This window comes from Malaclemys terrapin, chromosome 11 (assembly GCF_027887155.1).
Source record: "Malaclemys terrapin pileata isolate rMalTer1 chromosome 11, rMalTer1.hap1, whole genome shotgun sequence".
Classification (NCBI taxonomy): Eukaryota; Metazoa; Chordata; order Testudines; family Emydidae; genus Malaclemys; species Malaclemys terrapin.
The window spans coordinates 49221968-49236034 of record NC_071515.1 but is presented as its reverse complement, the minus strand read 5'-3'; the positions used below and the strand labels follow the sequence as shown (position 1 = coordinate 49236034).

General features: G+C 45.6%; 1 protein-coding gene across 6 annotated transcripts in view; it reads left to right on the top strand.

The window, feature by feature from the left end:
• Nucleotides 1–14067, top strand: part of PKP4 (plakophilin 4) — a 214697-nt gene that overhangs the window by 73548 nt on the left and 127082 nt on the right. For 3 of the 6 annotated variants that reach the window (XM_054043462.1, XM_054043463.1, XM_054043461.1), the window contains exon 3: nt 496–608. The exons of 2 other annotated variants lie outside the window; for them this stretch is intronic. In XM_054043462.1, coding sequence (XP_053899437.1) covers nt 496–608 — 113 coding nt within the window. Of the gene's footprint in view, nt 1–495; nt 609–14067 lie in introns of those variants that run through there. One more of the 6 variants, XM_054043464.1, reaches the window with a different exon arrangement.

The following is a 14067-nucleotide window of genomic DNA, read 5'->3' as shown; positions in this document are numbered from 1 at the left end:
GTCATCAGTTTTGCTGTCAAATGGGTCCGAGTCCAGGCTCCTTAACTGATAGCTTACATCTCAGTTGGGAATTGGCTCTGATGTATGCCTTCTCTCCAACCCCAATCATCTCTACAATTGAGAATAAGTTGTATTATTGTGCGATATGCCTCAGTTACAGACACCACTGAGGAAAGTGTATTGTAAACCACAGTTTGTTAAAATGCTGCAGCAGGGGAAGATATTGAAAGAGTTGAAATCCACAGATTAGATAGAAGCAGACCTGAACATCTTTTCTTTCTCTTTTTAATAGAAAAGATTAAATGAAAAGATACTACAAATATTAAAGAGCTGTAAAATCACACTGTGTGTATTACTGTGATTATAGATTATTTCAGCTAATTAAGAGTCACACCAAGGCACAATTTTAATGTATAATGATTAATGTTTCAATATTGATGTACACCAAGTACTTTTAACTCTAGAATGCCTTATTTTTTTATTTTGGAATCACAGGAGCTCCAGTTTCAAAGACTCACCAGAGAGCTGGAGGTGGAAAGGCAAATCGTTGCCAGTCAGCTAGAAAGGTGTAGGCTTGGCGCAGAATCACCAAGTATTGCCAGCACAAGGTACAGGCCTTCATGGCTTTATTTTCCACGTATCCCCAAGTTAAATGTTTTATTCAGTTGTCTTGGGTGCTACAGATAATTTTTTCTATAAAAGTTGTTCAGGTTTCATTACTGTATTCAGCATTCAAAAATGCTGTCTCACTAGAGCTGGTATTAAAAAGGCCTCTTGCTTCATTGATTATCTTTCAGAGCAGTAAGTAAACCTTTAATTTTCTTGGGTTATCCTAAGTCATAACACAGTAGAGGGGAGAAGTTATCACATTGATTTTATGGACTTGAAAAAGCAATTGTGCTAATTTATTTATTTGCAGCAAATCAGTAAACTGATGGTTTCAATAACTATTGATATAATTTATGAGGGCATAATATTTGTACTGAATGTGTGTTTTCAAATACTTCTCAAATATTGTCCAACAGGGAGTACTTCATTTATAAATATTTGCACCCAAGTTAGGGTGCTATTTCAACACAAATCCAGACAGCATGCTCACATACAGTACAGTAATTGTGTTGCAGCATTTTTCCTGAGTAAGGTTATCTAGTTTTATTCACCTTTTTAAAAAAGTATTTTCTTGCATTTTGTTTCTGAAAATTCCTTGTATATGCATACTTTTGAATATTTTAGTGTAAAACATAATCCTGTATATTTGACACAATGTATCAATAATTATCAGTCATCTTAAAAAAATTAATTTTGTGTATAGAAGAATTACAGTCATTACAGTACACTTTTTTGTGTAATTAGAAATGTTTTTGGTTATAAATATGTGTGGGTAATTACACGTCCTCCAGAAAATTAGGTGATTGGCAGCCCTTGAAACTGAAGCCTGTTACATTCAACACTCACTATTAAGGATCTTAACATGCTCTTTCATTAAATAACTGTACCTGGGCTTCCAGTTACAATGAACCTAATAATTAACACTCACCTAGAGAGCATCTTCTTAACACCTATTCCTGTTTGTTTTGAATTCATCTTTGTGTTTCTCTACTCTTCAAACAGTGACTTCAGTTATGATTTGACGTGATCTCCTTTTATGAAGATAGTGTATTTAATGTGTAGAAATGCTAATTTCATCTATGGCTAGGGTGATCATATGTCCAAATTTGGCTGGGACAGTCTCCTTTTTAAGCTCTGTCTTGGACATCATGACTTTTTTCACAAAACTGGGCATTTGTCCCATTTGTTCTTGCCCTAAGGAGAACATTTGGACAAGAGTAAACGGGACAAATGTCCATTTTTGCCAAAAAAGTCATGACATCTGTGATGTCAACTCAAGATGAGCGGCAACGCATGGTAAGGCTCAGGCCACCTGGCATCGCCACTTACCCCGTGTCCCTTTTTCAGTATAGGGAAATATGGTCCCCTATCTATGGCCTTTCCAAATTGTTTTTGTGCCTGCCAAAAACACCTCTCCCAATGTAAGGCCAATTACACCGCTCATTTGAGATCATCTCTTATTTCATATTTGAAGTACTTCACCTATGTCATTTGATAATATTGTTACTAACATAAAATTAGTGTTTCTACTCTGTAAGGCTTGATACATACAAAAACACCTTGCATGTGGAAATATATATCTTTTTCAATGTTTTTCAGTTTCTCTCTCTCTCTCTCTCTCTCTCTCTCTCTCCCTCTCTTACACATGCACACCTTAAAAAAAAAAAAAAAAAAAAAGAGCTGGGTCTTTGCACTGCCTTATAAGCTAAACAACTAGAGCTCTATTGCCACATGAGGGAATGAGTTCTAAGGGTCCCAGATTCAAAATGGCCTGCCTCCAGTTACCTCTCATTAAAGTCCAAGTTCACCTCAGCTGCCATTCCATTTCAAAGGGAAAGACATTATCTCTTAGACAGTTAAAGTCTCTTAAATGTTTAAGGCTCAAGCCTTTAAGAGTTTTGCAGAAAAATAGTTCATACCTTCATTGCATCCAAAAGAATCAGGATGTCAGTGCAGGTGTTGAACTGACGTGGTATTATTTATTCAGTGACATAAGGGTAATATACTCCTATCTCCTACTACCACCTACCAGATAGGAAATCACATTTTGCATTAAACATAAATGCAGTTTTATTTATCTTTCGGTTCTTTCCATTGTGGTTTAATAAATGACCATTTACCTAATTAAGCTAATGAGGCTTAGGGGGGGAAATTAGCACTTAAATTAAGCCAGTTTGTCTTGTATTTGGTTTATGTAAGTAATGAGTCTAGTAAAAATCTCCAAGCACATACATCTTCTGGGGGTATTTGTGCTATAGTTTTTTCATAGCTAATTGTAAAGGTACTGTACACATTTTTTGACAGTCTTGTGATGTCCGATTTGAAATATTTGATACTTTACCAAAAAAACCCTTAATTGAATAGTAATCCAAAGATTTTAGGTATTAATGCTTCATATTTTCATAATATGGAATCCAAGATCACCTGTCCAAGGCTATACTGCTAATAAATATTTCCACATGACCCAGTATTGTACATCGAGGTTGTAAAATCCTGGTCATGCAGCAAAGTAAGAAGAAGCGATTAAAGTTGGTGGGGCAGAAACAAGTCACGTAGGGGTGACTGGGAGAAAGGGTCAACTTCCTAGCATGCAACTGTCTCCATCCCATAATGTCATCTATATCCCACAATTGTTGTGCCTTTTTTAAAAAACCCAAGAACTGGTGTGGCATTCCTTGCTATTCGCCATCTCTGACAGATGCATGGAGCCTGCATTATTGTCCTAAGAATTGAAAGCACAGGGTGCACAATCCTCTGCTATTTGCAGAGCCATAAGAAGAACAAAATCAGTTGGGAGCATGACTGTTTCTTGGAGGGAAGATTCCTAGTGAGACCCAATTCAAGGTTGTTGGCATTCACAGAACAGCTGTAGATGCAAAAGCCAGCTGTTTCTGGGGCCAAGAAACAAGCACTGACTAGTGGAATCATGTAATGCAGACTTGGGATGACTTGCAATGGTTGCAGAACTTTCAGATGCTCAAGGCCACATTCCTGGGTATGCGTGCTGAGCTTGCCCCAATCCTCCAGCATAGGGACACCCAAATAAAAGTTACACTGACAGTGGAGAAGCAAGTGGCCATTGCACTGTGGAAACTTGCAACTCTGGATTGCTAGCAGTCAGTGGGATATAATTTTGAAGTTGGAAAATCCACTGTGTATGCAAGTTGATCTGTTGTCATGCAAGTGTGCAGGCCCATTAGTTATCTCCTGGTAGATGGGACTGTGACTCTTGACAATGTGGAGGACATAGTGGATGGATTTGCAGCAATGGGTTTCCACAACTGTGTGAAAGCAATAAATAGCATGCATATCCCTATTGTGGCACCAGACCACCTTGCCACAGAGTGCATCAACACAGGGCTACTTTTCTATTGTTATGCTAGCGTTGGTGGATCTCTAGTGATGCTTTGAAAGTGCATGACACTTGCATCTTTAAGAATGCAGGACTCTTCAGAAAGCTACAAGCAGGAACGTTCTTCACCGACCAGAAGATTGCCATTGGCAATGTTGAAATACCATTAGTAATCCTGGGGGACTGAGCCCACCCCTTGTTCCCTTGGCTTGTTAAGCTGTACCTTAGCCACCTCATAAGCCCCAAGTGCCAGGTGCTGTCTCCTGAAAGTCATGCTAGTGGTTGGAGCTGAGATTAAAGCTGTATGTAGAGTTGGGATTGAGGTGAGGGTTGGCCTGAGGCTGGAACTAAACTCTGGGGGCTGGCCAAAGTCAGAACCCAGATGAGAGTCCATGGGCCAGCCAAGTACTATAGCCAGAGTCCTGATACAGGCCAAAAGTCAAAGCTAGGAGGTCAGGCGGTAGAAGCAAGGCTGGAGCAGGTCAGTAACAGGTCTGGAGGTCAGAGTAGGGCCCGGACAAGGCTGGAACGGGGCTTAGGACAAGGCTGGAACAGGGCTTAGGCAAGGCTGGAACGGGGCTTAGGAGTCTAGAGAGAGTGTTACACTGCGAAGCAGTAGGAGGGTTTCTGGCTGTGTAGTGCTGTTGAACAGACTGATTTGCAGTTTTAGTGGGGTTGGGGAAATACCTGAGCCTGTGGGTCATCTGACCCAGGCTCTGCTCAGGGATAGGATGCTGCCAGATGAGTGGAGACTCTGTGTGGAAGGGTAAGTCAATGCAGCTGAGTTATTGCCGCATGCCTGAGTGATGACTCACTGCAGCTCTGTTGGAAGGGCACCTATTGATGTTGTGTCCACCTACATCTAAAGGCTCCTCCTCCAGGCTAAGGGGAGGAACTATTGAACCCAGGACTCAAGTAAATTCAGGGGGCAACAAATGAAAAAGCAGGGACAGAAGTGAAGGTCACAGTGTCAAAAGCAGGGAGCCAGAGGGGGGACTCCTAGCAGAGAACCCCGGACAGCACCTTGCTGCTCCTCAAAGCCATTCAGGGAGCCAGTAGATGCAGCCCAGAGGAACTCTGCCCTGATACATGACTTCAGGGAGGAGCGGAAATAGGCCCCACAGTCTCAGAGCACATCCCCATCCAACAGCCCTCCTTCTCGTATGATGGACAGCCGCCTTGGCCAATGCCAGGAGAAGGTTGACAAGTAGATCTCACGACTTCGTGGACCAATGGATGGGGTGTGCAAATATAGGGGGTGTGGGGAGAAGTGCAGCCAGAACCTGAGAAGAAGGTTCTGGAGGAGCCAGAAAAGGGGCTGCAACCTTGCACACTCAATATAAATGTGTGCCAGGGTCTCCTCACGTCACAAAAAGGGCAAGCGTGTGGAGGAGGATGAATTGCACCAAATACATGCCTATACTCATGGCTCCATGAAGGAACTGCCAACTAATATTCCCAGCGGGCCGAGGGTAGAGTACTGACTGGCCCACTGGGGCTCCTCACCCTCCATAGTTGATAGGAGGTCTACCACTTGGTATTGAGGCGGGACAGGAGGATGAGGAAATGACGAATATGGAGCACGAACGCCTACAGTTGTTTCCTAGGCGCGGTTCAGAGACAGATTGGCTGCAGGTCATGCAGCCGGCTCAGGTGTTGCGGAGTGGGTGGCCAGGGTGGGGCTTGCGAGGTAGGGATCCAATGGCAAGGTCTGGAGGGAGGCTAAGGAGTACCTTTCTACAGAACCTGCTCAAGTAAGGCCCCAAGAGGCAAGCAGTAAGGCTGCCCTCACCTTCTGGAGTATACCTGGTGGACACAAGGGGTGGAGAGCCCCATGGGCTGACCGAGCACCAGGGGGTCTATCCATTCCCTCCAGTCATAGTGCAGAAGGCCTCTGATCCTGGTGGCACCAGCCAGGACCAACCTCTGGTGCACCAAGGGGGACTCCACCACCTGCACACCGAAATGGGGGTTGTGTAGCAGGGGCTCTGTGAGGAGATCCTCCCTCTCAGCGGTCGCCACTGACCTTGTCACCAAGACTAGCTTCCAGGTTCTGAGGAGGTCCTGGTAGAAGACCAGCAGCTCAGAGAGGTCTCATGAGAGACCCCTCAGATGGAGGTAGAAGAGCTGGTGGTCATATCGGTGCCCTTGGAGGCAGCTGAAGAAGGTAGGCAATAACACGCTCCATGCCAGACTACCCGCCCCACAAAGGAATCTCTGCAAGGCCTGGAAGCGGGAGATGTGGACCTGATTGTGGAGGCAGAGCAGGCCCTGTCCACCTACTCCAGGTTGACTGGAGGAGGGGCAGCTGAGGGAGCAGCCCTAGTTTGGTTGTGGGTTTGCCTCACACGAAGGAAAGATTCAACTACCGGTTCAGCAGGTGCAGAATGACAGTTGAATGTGCTTTTAGTAGATTGAACGGCTGCTGGCATTGTTTACTCACAAGATTGGATCTGAGTGGGGAAAAAATCCCAATGGTTATAGCTCCCTGCTGTGTACTTCATAATATCTGTGAAGCAAAGAGGGAAAATCTGCTGCCTGTGTGGAGGTAGAGCGAATGTCTGCGGAGTTTAATCAGCCAGACACAAGCTCTATCAGAAGAACTCAACACAGAGCTATATTGCTTAGAGAAGCTTTGAAAGAACACTTTTAATAGTGAGCCACTGTAATGCATTGCAGTGTACTGGGCTCTACCTGGCCCTGCTGTTTTGGGGGTCTGTCAGGAATTGTGCTGGGCTTGGTGTACATTTATGAATAGAACACTGTCAATGCATCTATTAATTTTGTAGTGCTTGCTGTACATTTATGATTATTACACTGTTTATCACTGATCCTATGGGTTGTGTCACTTTGTACAGTAACAAGTAAGTAGGTGCTTTCACAACTGCTAGACACTTTGCAGCGTATGTTGTGAACTAATAAAGATGAATTATTTTCCAAATAGAATTTTATTCAGCAACAAAATCAGTGCAAAGAAAATTCTGTGCAAACTAAACGCAAATACATTAATAAATTTATGGAACAGAACTTAACAAGTGGAAAGAACACTGATGTCCATTTTACCTACACAAACAGCAACCCTGGCTCTCTCCGGTCAGTGTATGTGAAGCTCTGGTTCTTCTTGACATACCCCGGGCGGAGTGGTAGGGGTAGGGATGCAGCGACTGATACCACATGGAATATTGAAGTGGGGGTCATAAGGAGGTGCTGTAATGGAGTTTTCATGAACTGCAAAGTGGGGCAAGCTTGTGATTGTTGAACCTGTAAGTCCCCAAGAGTTGGTAGCATCTGTGTTTCCTGCTGGAGAAGACCCATTATGTCCTAGTGCATCTCCCTCTCCCTTTTCCTGCTGTGATACCTGGGCTTTTCTCCAATCCACTCTTTCCTTCTCCAGGTTGTCTGCAATGTTCACCCTCCGGGTCCTTTGCTCATAGTCTGATGCAGCACTGGCTTGCAAGATTTCATTGAACATGTCATCCCGAGTCCTCTCCTTTTTCCTCCTTATCTGTCTCAGGGATTCCACAAGTACAGAGGGGGAACCCCTCAAGGCTGCAACAGCAGCAGCTGTAGATAAAATACACAGAGGTACTACTGTCAGTATAGTCACAATGGAAAGTAAAAGTAAAGATTCAGAACTCACTTCCTTTGCTCCCCATAACTTTTAAACAAGACATGTTTATTGATACTTCTGCTTCAGAGTGCTTGTGCACGGCACCATTCACAGCACCAGCCATGGTGAGTATGACCCACCGGGGATGAGGGAAATGAGGAGCGAATTGCTCAGTTGCATGAAATTATGAATCTAGGGCCAGGGCCGGCTTTAGGAAGTGTGGGGCCCGATTCGAACAGTTTTGACAGGGCCCCTACAGGGATGACTAAAAAAAAAAAACCCGTAAAAAAAACCCACGTGGGGCGTGTACTCACCGGGCGGCGCTCCTAGACTTTGGTGGCGGTTCCTTCACTCGCTCCGGGTCTTTGGCGGCACTGAAGGACCTGCCACCAAAGTGCCGCCAAAGTCCTGGAGCACCGCTGGGTGAGTAAAAATTAAAAAGGCGCCTCTAGCCAGAGAAGGGATTCTCTGCCACTTGCCCCCCACTCTGGGCGGCCCTGCCACTGGGTGCGGGGCCCTCTTAGGCGCGGGGCCCGATTCGGGGGAATTGGTGGAATTGGCCTAAAGCCGGCCCTGTCTAGGGCAATAGTACTGAATACAAGCGCCATTTGCCACAGGCGGTGATGATTTTAGCTAATATCTCACTCCTGAGGGTAACAAAGGTACAGAGAGCACAGGTGCTGCTGGCTTCCCAAAGTCATCTGGGCCCATATGCTGCTAGCCTGCATAGTACAATGGTACCTGCCATAGTTATCCCCAACTGAGGTGGGGAAAGTGTCATATGAAGAAAGAAGTAAGACTGCTCTCCCTAGAAAGAAATCATCTGGAGAGGATTGCAGAGTATCTCTGTGACAGTTTTATCGAGATGTCTTAGGAGGATTCAAGGGACATCCTTGTGTACGTAAACAAACTGCTCTGTTCCTCCCTCCCCAGCTTCCCCCAGGAATGAAAAACATAACAATGCTACTTCTCTCTGTACCGCTACCTCTCCTAGTACAAGTAAATTAATGAAAAGTAACTAGGTGTATTCTGTTAAAGTTGGCACCATCAGTACATCATGCAATAGGAAATAGAATTACACGCTTATCTGAGGATCCTTCCCTTCATTTCACATATGCTCGACTGCTGGGACTGGCTGGACTGTACTGGAATTCCAAACAGGTATTGCATGATAGCTGGTCTCCCTGGTCACATCCCCCCATCCTCCTCCTCTTTCTCCTACCTCCTCATCCTCGCTGTTCATGCCAGTGGCCTGTGACTCAGGCTCCTTGGAGGTATCCTTGGTAATCTGCAGGGTGGTAGTGGGGTCTCTGCCACCTAGGGCATGGAACTCTTTGTAAAAGTGGCAGGTCTATACCTTGGTACCGGATTGCCTGTTGGCCCCTCTGGCCTTTTGATATGCCTGATGCAGTTCCTTCACTTTTATGCAGACTTGTTGCTGATCCCTTTCGTACCTCTTCACCTGCATCCCCCATACAATCTGCTCATAGATGTCCATGTTTCTACTGGTCCATAGCTGTGCCTGCACAGTCTCTCTTCTCCCCACAGGCCCAGGAGATCTAATATCTCCTATGTACTCCAAGCCAGAGAGCATCTGGAGCCCACATGGGCAGCTGCACACAACAATGAGAGCTGCTAGATGTGCTCACCATGTTGGACAATCAGGAAAAGGCATTTCAAAAATTCTAAGGGCTTTAAAGGTGAGGGCGGTCTTCTGGTCATTGTGACCCCTGGGCAGTTGATTTCACAAGGGTGACCAGCGTATTCAGTGTCTGGTATTGTGTGACAGCTGTTGGAGGACTGTTAGAGTAAACATAAGTAACATAGTGTCCGTTCTTGTGCTGCGTCGACCTCAGTACATTGACCATGGCTCAGTGCCACTTGCAGCGATGATGGTGCATTGTCGTAACAGGGCGCTTACATCATGGGAGACAAATTTAAGTGTAGATACATGCACAACTAGGTCAATGCAACCTAACTTTGTGGTGTAGACCAGGCCTGAGTCACAGTGATGTGCCGGTGACAGAGAGGAGCAGCCCTATTTCAGCTGCATCTCAGAGCCACAATCTATTAGTATTATGTCACTTGTATGTCAAAAAGTTTCCTCTGCAATAGTTTTATTTATACATAGATAATCTGTTAGTGTCTTCAGGTTTTCATTGACACCCTCTGAAATCACAAGAATATTTATTCCTTGCCCACACTACGAAGTTATGCTGACATAGTTGTTGTGTTGGCTAGGAATGTGGGGAAAAAATCGTGTGTGCCTGAAACCACACCATCTCCCACCTTCCTTAAGTTCCCTGTAAGCTGCACAGCCATGCAGCAGCCTATTTAGCGCCGCACAGGCACTCAGGGAACCCAAACCTACTGCGGCCAGGGCGGCCCGGCCCCAACTCTGCTGCGGCCCAAACCTGCCGCACCGGGGCACCAGAACCCAGCCACAGCTGGGGTGGCGCAGCCCGGCTCAGACCCAGCCACAGCCGGGGCAGTGTGGCCCAGACCAGACCCAGGTGCGGCTGGGGCGGCCCGGTCTGGCCTGGACCCAGGCACCCAGCCCCAGCTCGGACCTGCTGGGGCCGGGGGAAGGGGGCCTATCCTGCAGCCCCAGTCATGGAGCTGCCCCGGTGGGGAGAGGCACCTTCCCCCTCCCAGCCCAGGTGCTGCTGCGGGGGGAGAGAGCTGGAGGGAGTCCTCTCTCCCCGCTGTAGCCCTGGAGCACCCTCCTGCATCCCAAACCCCCAGCCCCAGTCCCCAGCCCAGAGCCCACACCCCTAGTCCCAGCCCTCACACCCCTGCACCCCAACCCTCTGCCCCAACCTTGAGCCCCCTCCCACACTCCATGAATTTTGTTATGTGCACCAATATGATATGTGCACCAATATGTTATGTGCACTTCATATTGGTGCACATAACAATGTTCATTCTGCACATGTGTGGGAAAAATTAGAGGGAACACAGCCTCTCCCCACCCCGTACAAATCCATCCATGCCAGCAGAAGAGTGCTTCTGTCTGCTTAGCTAATGTTGGTTGGGGGAGTGGTATTACTGTACTGACACAGGATCTCCTGTCAGCTTACATCTGTACGAGGCTGTGCCTACAGAGCTTTGCTGGCTTAGGCTCTGGTGTGAAGAGAGAGCCTTAGAGACAAAAATGGTACAGCAAGATTGTTTTTGATGCTGTAAATCAGTAATACAAAATATGGAAATATGTTGTAAATGATAGATTGGGAAGAATAGTAATAAGTTTTTCAGTGTACCTGTTTGTTCTTTAAAGACTGTTTCAATGCAGCAGCAGGTAGGATAGTCAGCTTTCCAGAATCATACATCTATCAATGCACCTCACTTCTAACCAGCATTACTACTGAAAATTCAGCCCTGGGCTTCTCCTGAGCAGAGTCTGTCAGCTTTATCAGATTGTGTGATAATTCTGTGATGCAGACAGAAGTCTATACATACTCGGAAGAGATAATTAAACTTTTATTAAACAGGCTGCCTATCCTGCCATGTGGAAGGCTAGTTGCATTAACCTGTTGCATCATGTAGCCAGCTCATCTCCCTCCCCTCACTAGTTACTGTCTCCATGTAGCAGATGAAAATTTTGTACTGTTGGGAAGTAGAACTCTTAACTTTATTACACCACTTAAATATTTTTGTATTTAACTGTAAAGTACTGAATGCACATTTATTACTTGTGACAACACAAGGTGTCATTTAACCTTTTAACCAAAAGGAAACAAAACTTTGGCTGCACTTTGACAGTATACTAAATTGTCAACAAATCAACTTTGCAGGCAGTGAATGGTAGAGATAAAGACCTCCAGAAGTAGTTTTATTTGGAGCAGTTCACTGAAGCACAGTTCTTCAAGCAACCATTTTTAATTACTTCTCATTGCCATTCTGATTGCAAACAATTTCTGACACAAGTCAATTTCCTTTGGGACGTAAAAATCCAAATGATAATGGTCCCCACCAGCTGGAATTAAAAATGTGTATCTAAAAGTCCTGTAGGGCATTTATGCTGATGGAAATTCAGCCAGCATTCCTATTAAACTGAAGCATTCAAGCTAACTCTAACAATCTAATACAGTAGCTATATGAAGACTTTTGATTTTAAAATGAATGGTTTTCATAACTATTAGAATGGCTTGTTTTCTCTGCTGTGTGTAATATATCATTTCCTTTTCCACAATATAAATAAAATATAATGTGCAGATTTATTGTTTAAAAAAAACCATTCCAGATGAATTCAATAAAATATTATACACCATCGAGTATTAAACATTTTCCTATAAAAGAAAGATACCCTTCATTTATAAAATATCTTTGTGTGTGTTAATGGCATCATTTCTCTAAGAGTGTCAAAGTGTTGAGATATATAGGTGAGAGCAAGCAGACTACAAGGCAAAGTCAAGGGAATAGTGGTCCATCTGAGAAGCAGTAGCATGCAAGGCATTCCTGACTTCACCTGATTGTGTCATCCTAGCTGGTATAGGACATTCCACTGCATGCAGTAAGATGTCTGTCTAAAAGAGGCGTTTGTGCATATCAGGTGCTCTGATTTCCTTAATGTTTCTAGCTATCTAAAAGTATAATTATTATTTAATTTCTGTGTTAATTCAGGTTGAAGTTTACTCCTGAGGGCATTCTGTGCCAAAAAATTAAAAATTCTGCGCACAATAATTTAAAATTCTTCAAAATTCTGCAAATTTTATTTCTCACATAAATTTGGAGGCTCCAACATGGCATTGGAGAGCACAGGCCACTGGCTGCATAGAGGTGGGAGATCACTGTGCAGCTCCCTCCTGGGACACGGACTCAATGCTGAGGCTGCACCCAACCCTAACACAGAACATGGACCAGGCCTGCCCCAGAAACACTCCAGGGCCCTGCACTTCTGTGCCAGGGGCACCAGGTGTGGGCAGACAGGCTCATCAAGGCAGTGTCCAAGTGTGGAGGGGCTCAATGTGGGGAGATCCAGGTGTGGGTTGAGAGGGTTCTGTGTGGGGCAATCTGGGTGGGGGGGGGGATCTGGATGCATGAAGGCTTGTTGGAAGGTTCTGGGTGCAACGGTAATGGGACTCTGAACAGAGGTCCAGGTGAAGGTGGTTGGGGCTCAGCAGGGGAGTCTGGGTGTGGGAGTGATAGAGCTCAGCAGTGGGGGGTCCAGATGCTGGGGGAGTATGGCTCAGTGGGATGGGGATCCAGATGCAGCTGGTTGGAGCTCAGTAGGGTGGGTATCAAGGTGTGGGTGGCTCATCAGGAGAGTCTGGGTATAAGGGGGCACGGAGTTTGGGCAGATGAGGGAGCAGCTCCCTGTGCAGTGATCCCTCCCTCTGCAGCTGAGGAGCAATGGGTGCAGGAAAGGTGGAGGGGGAGGAGAGTTTGCAGAGCTTCCTACAGTCAGGGGAAAAATCTGGGGGTGGGTCTGACCCGGCCCCAGATGCCATGTAGGAGAAGAGGAAGTCCCATCCTCTCCAGTCCAGCCGGGACTAACAGCTGAATCCGGCACAGGGTAGGAGCCACCAGCCAGGTGTTCCCCAGTCCCACCCCCTGCCCCACAGTGATTTACCTCTCTGCTGGCTGCCCTGGGCACCCAAAACATACTGCTCTTGTGGCTTCCCTTTGCTTCCCCATCAGAAAGTCATTTTTCTGTGGGGAAGCAAAGAAATCTGAAGGGGACATAAATATTGCGCATGTGCAGTGGCGCAGAATTTCCCCAGGAGTAAAAGTTCCTTAGTCAAGTACACGTGGAACAATAATGTATATAGTATGGTATTTAATAGTTCAGACTTTAGAAAACTGTGATGATCATCACAGCATCCTTCAGAACTAAAATGAAGAGGATTAAGATGAATGTTGTACAGTGCTATGCTCCAACCAATGACAGTGAAGAGGGGGACAAAGACTATTTTTACAATAGACTTCAGAAAATATTAGAGATTCTCCCAGACAAAGACATTACCATCCTTATGGGAGATTTTAATGCCAAAATTGGACCTGACAACACAGGATATGAACAAGTCATGGGGACCCACGCTCTGGGAGAGATGAGTGAGAATGGAGAGAGATTTGTGGATCTGTGTGCACTTAACAACTTGGTCATAGGAGGTAGCATCTTTCCTCACAAGCGGATCCACAAGAGTACCTGGGTATCGCCAGCAGGCATGATAGAAAACCAGATCGATCATGTCTGTATTAGCAAGAAGTTCAGAAGATCTTTGCAGGACGTTAGAGTTAGAAGAGGAGCAGACGTAGCGTCCGACCATCACTTAGTGGTGGCCAGATTGAAGCTGAAGCTGAAGAAGAACTGGATAGACGCGTCAGATAGAAGAGTGAAGTTCAACGTTAGCCTTTTGAAGGATCATAAGATCAAGGAAGATTTTGGACTGATGCTGAAGAATAAGTTTTCAGTACTACAGGATCGGTCTGAGGAAGAGGAAGACCGTGTATCCAACAGATGGCAGAAAGTGAGAGAGACACTTAGGTCAGCATG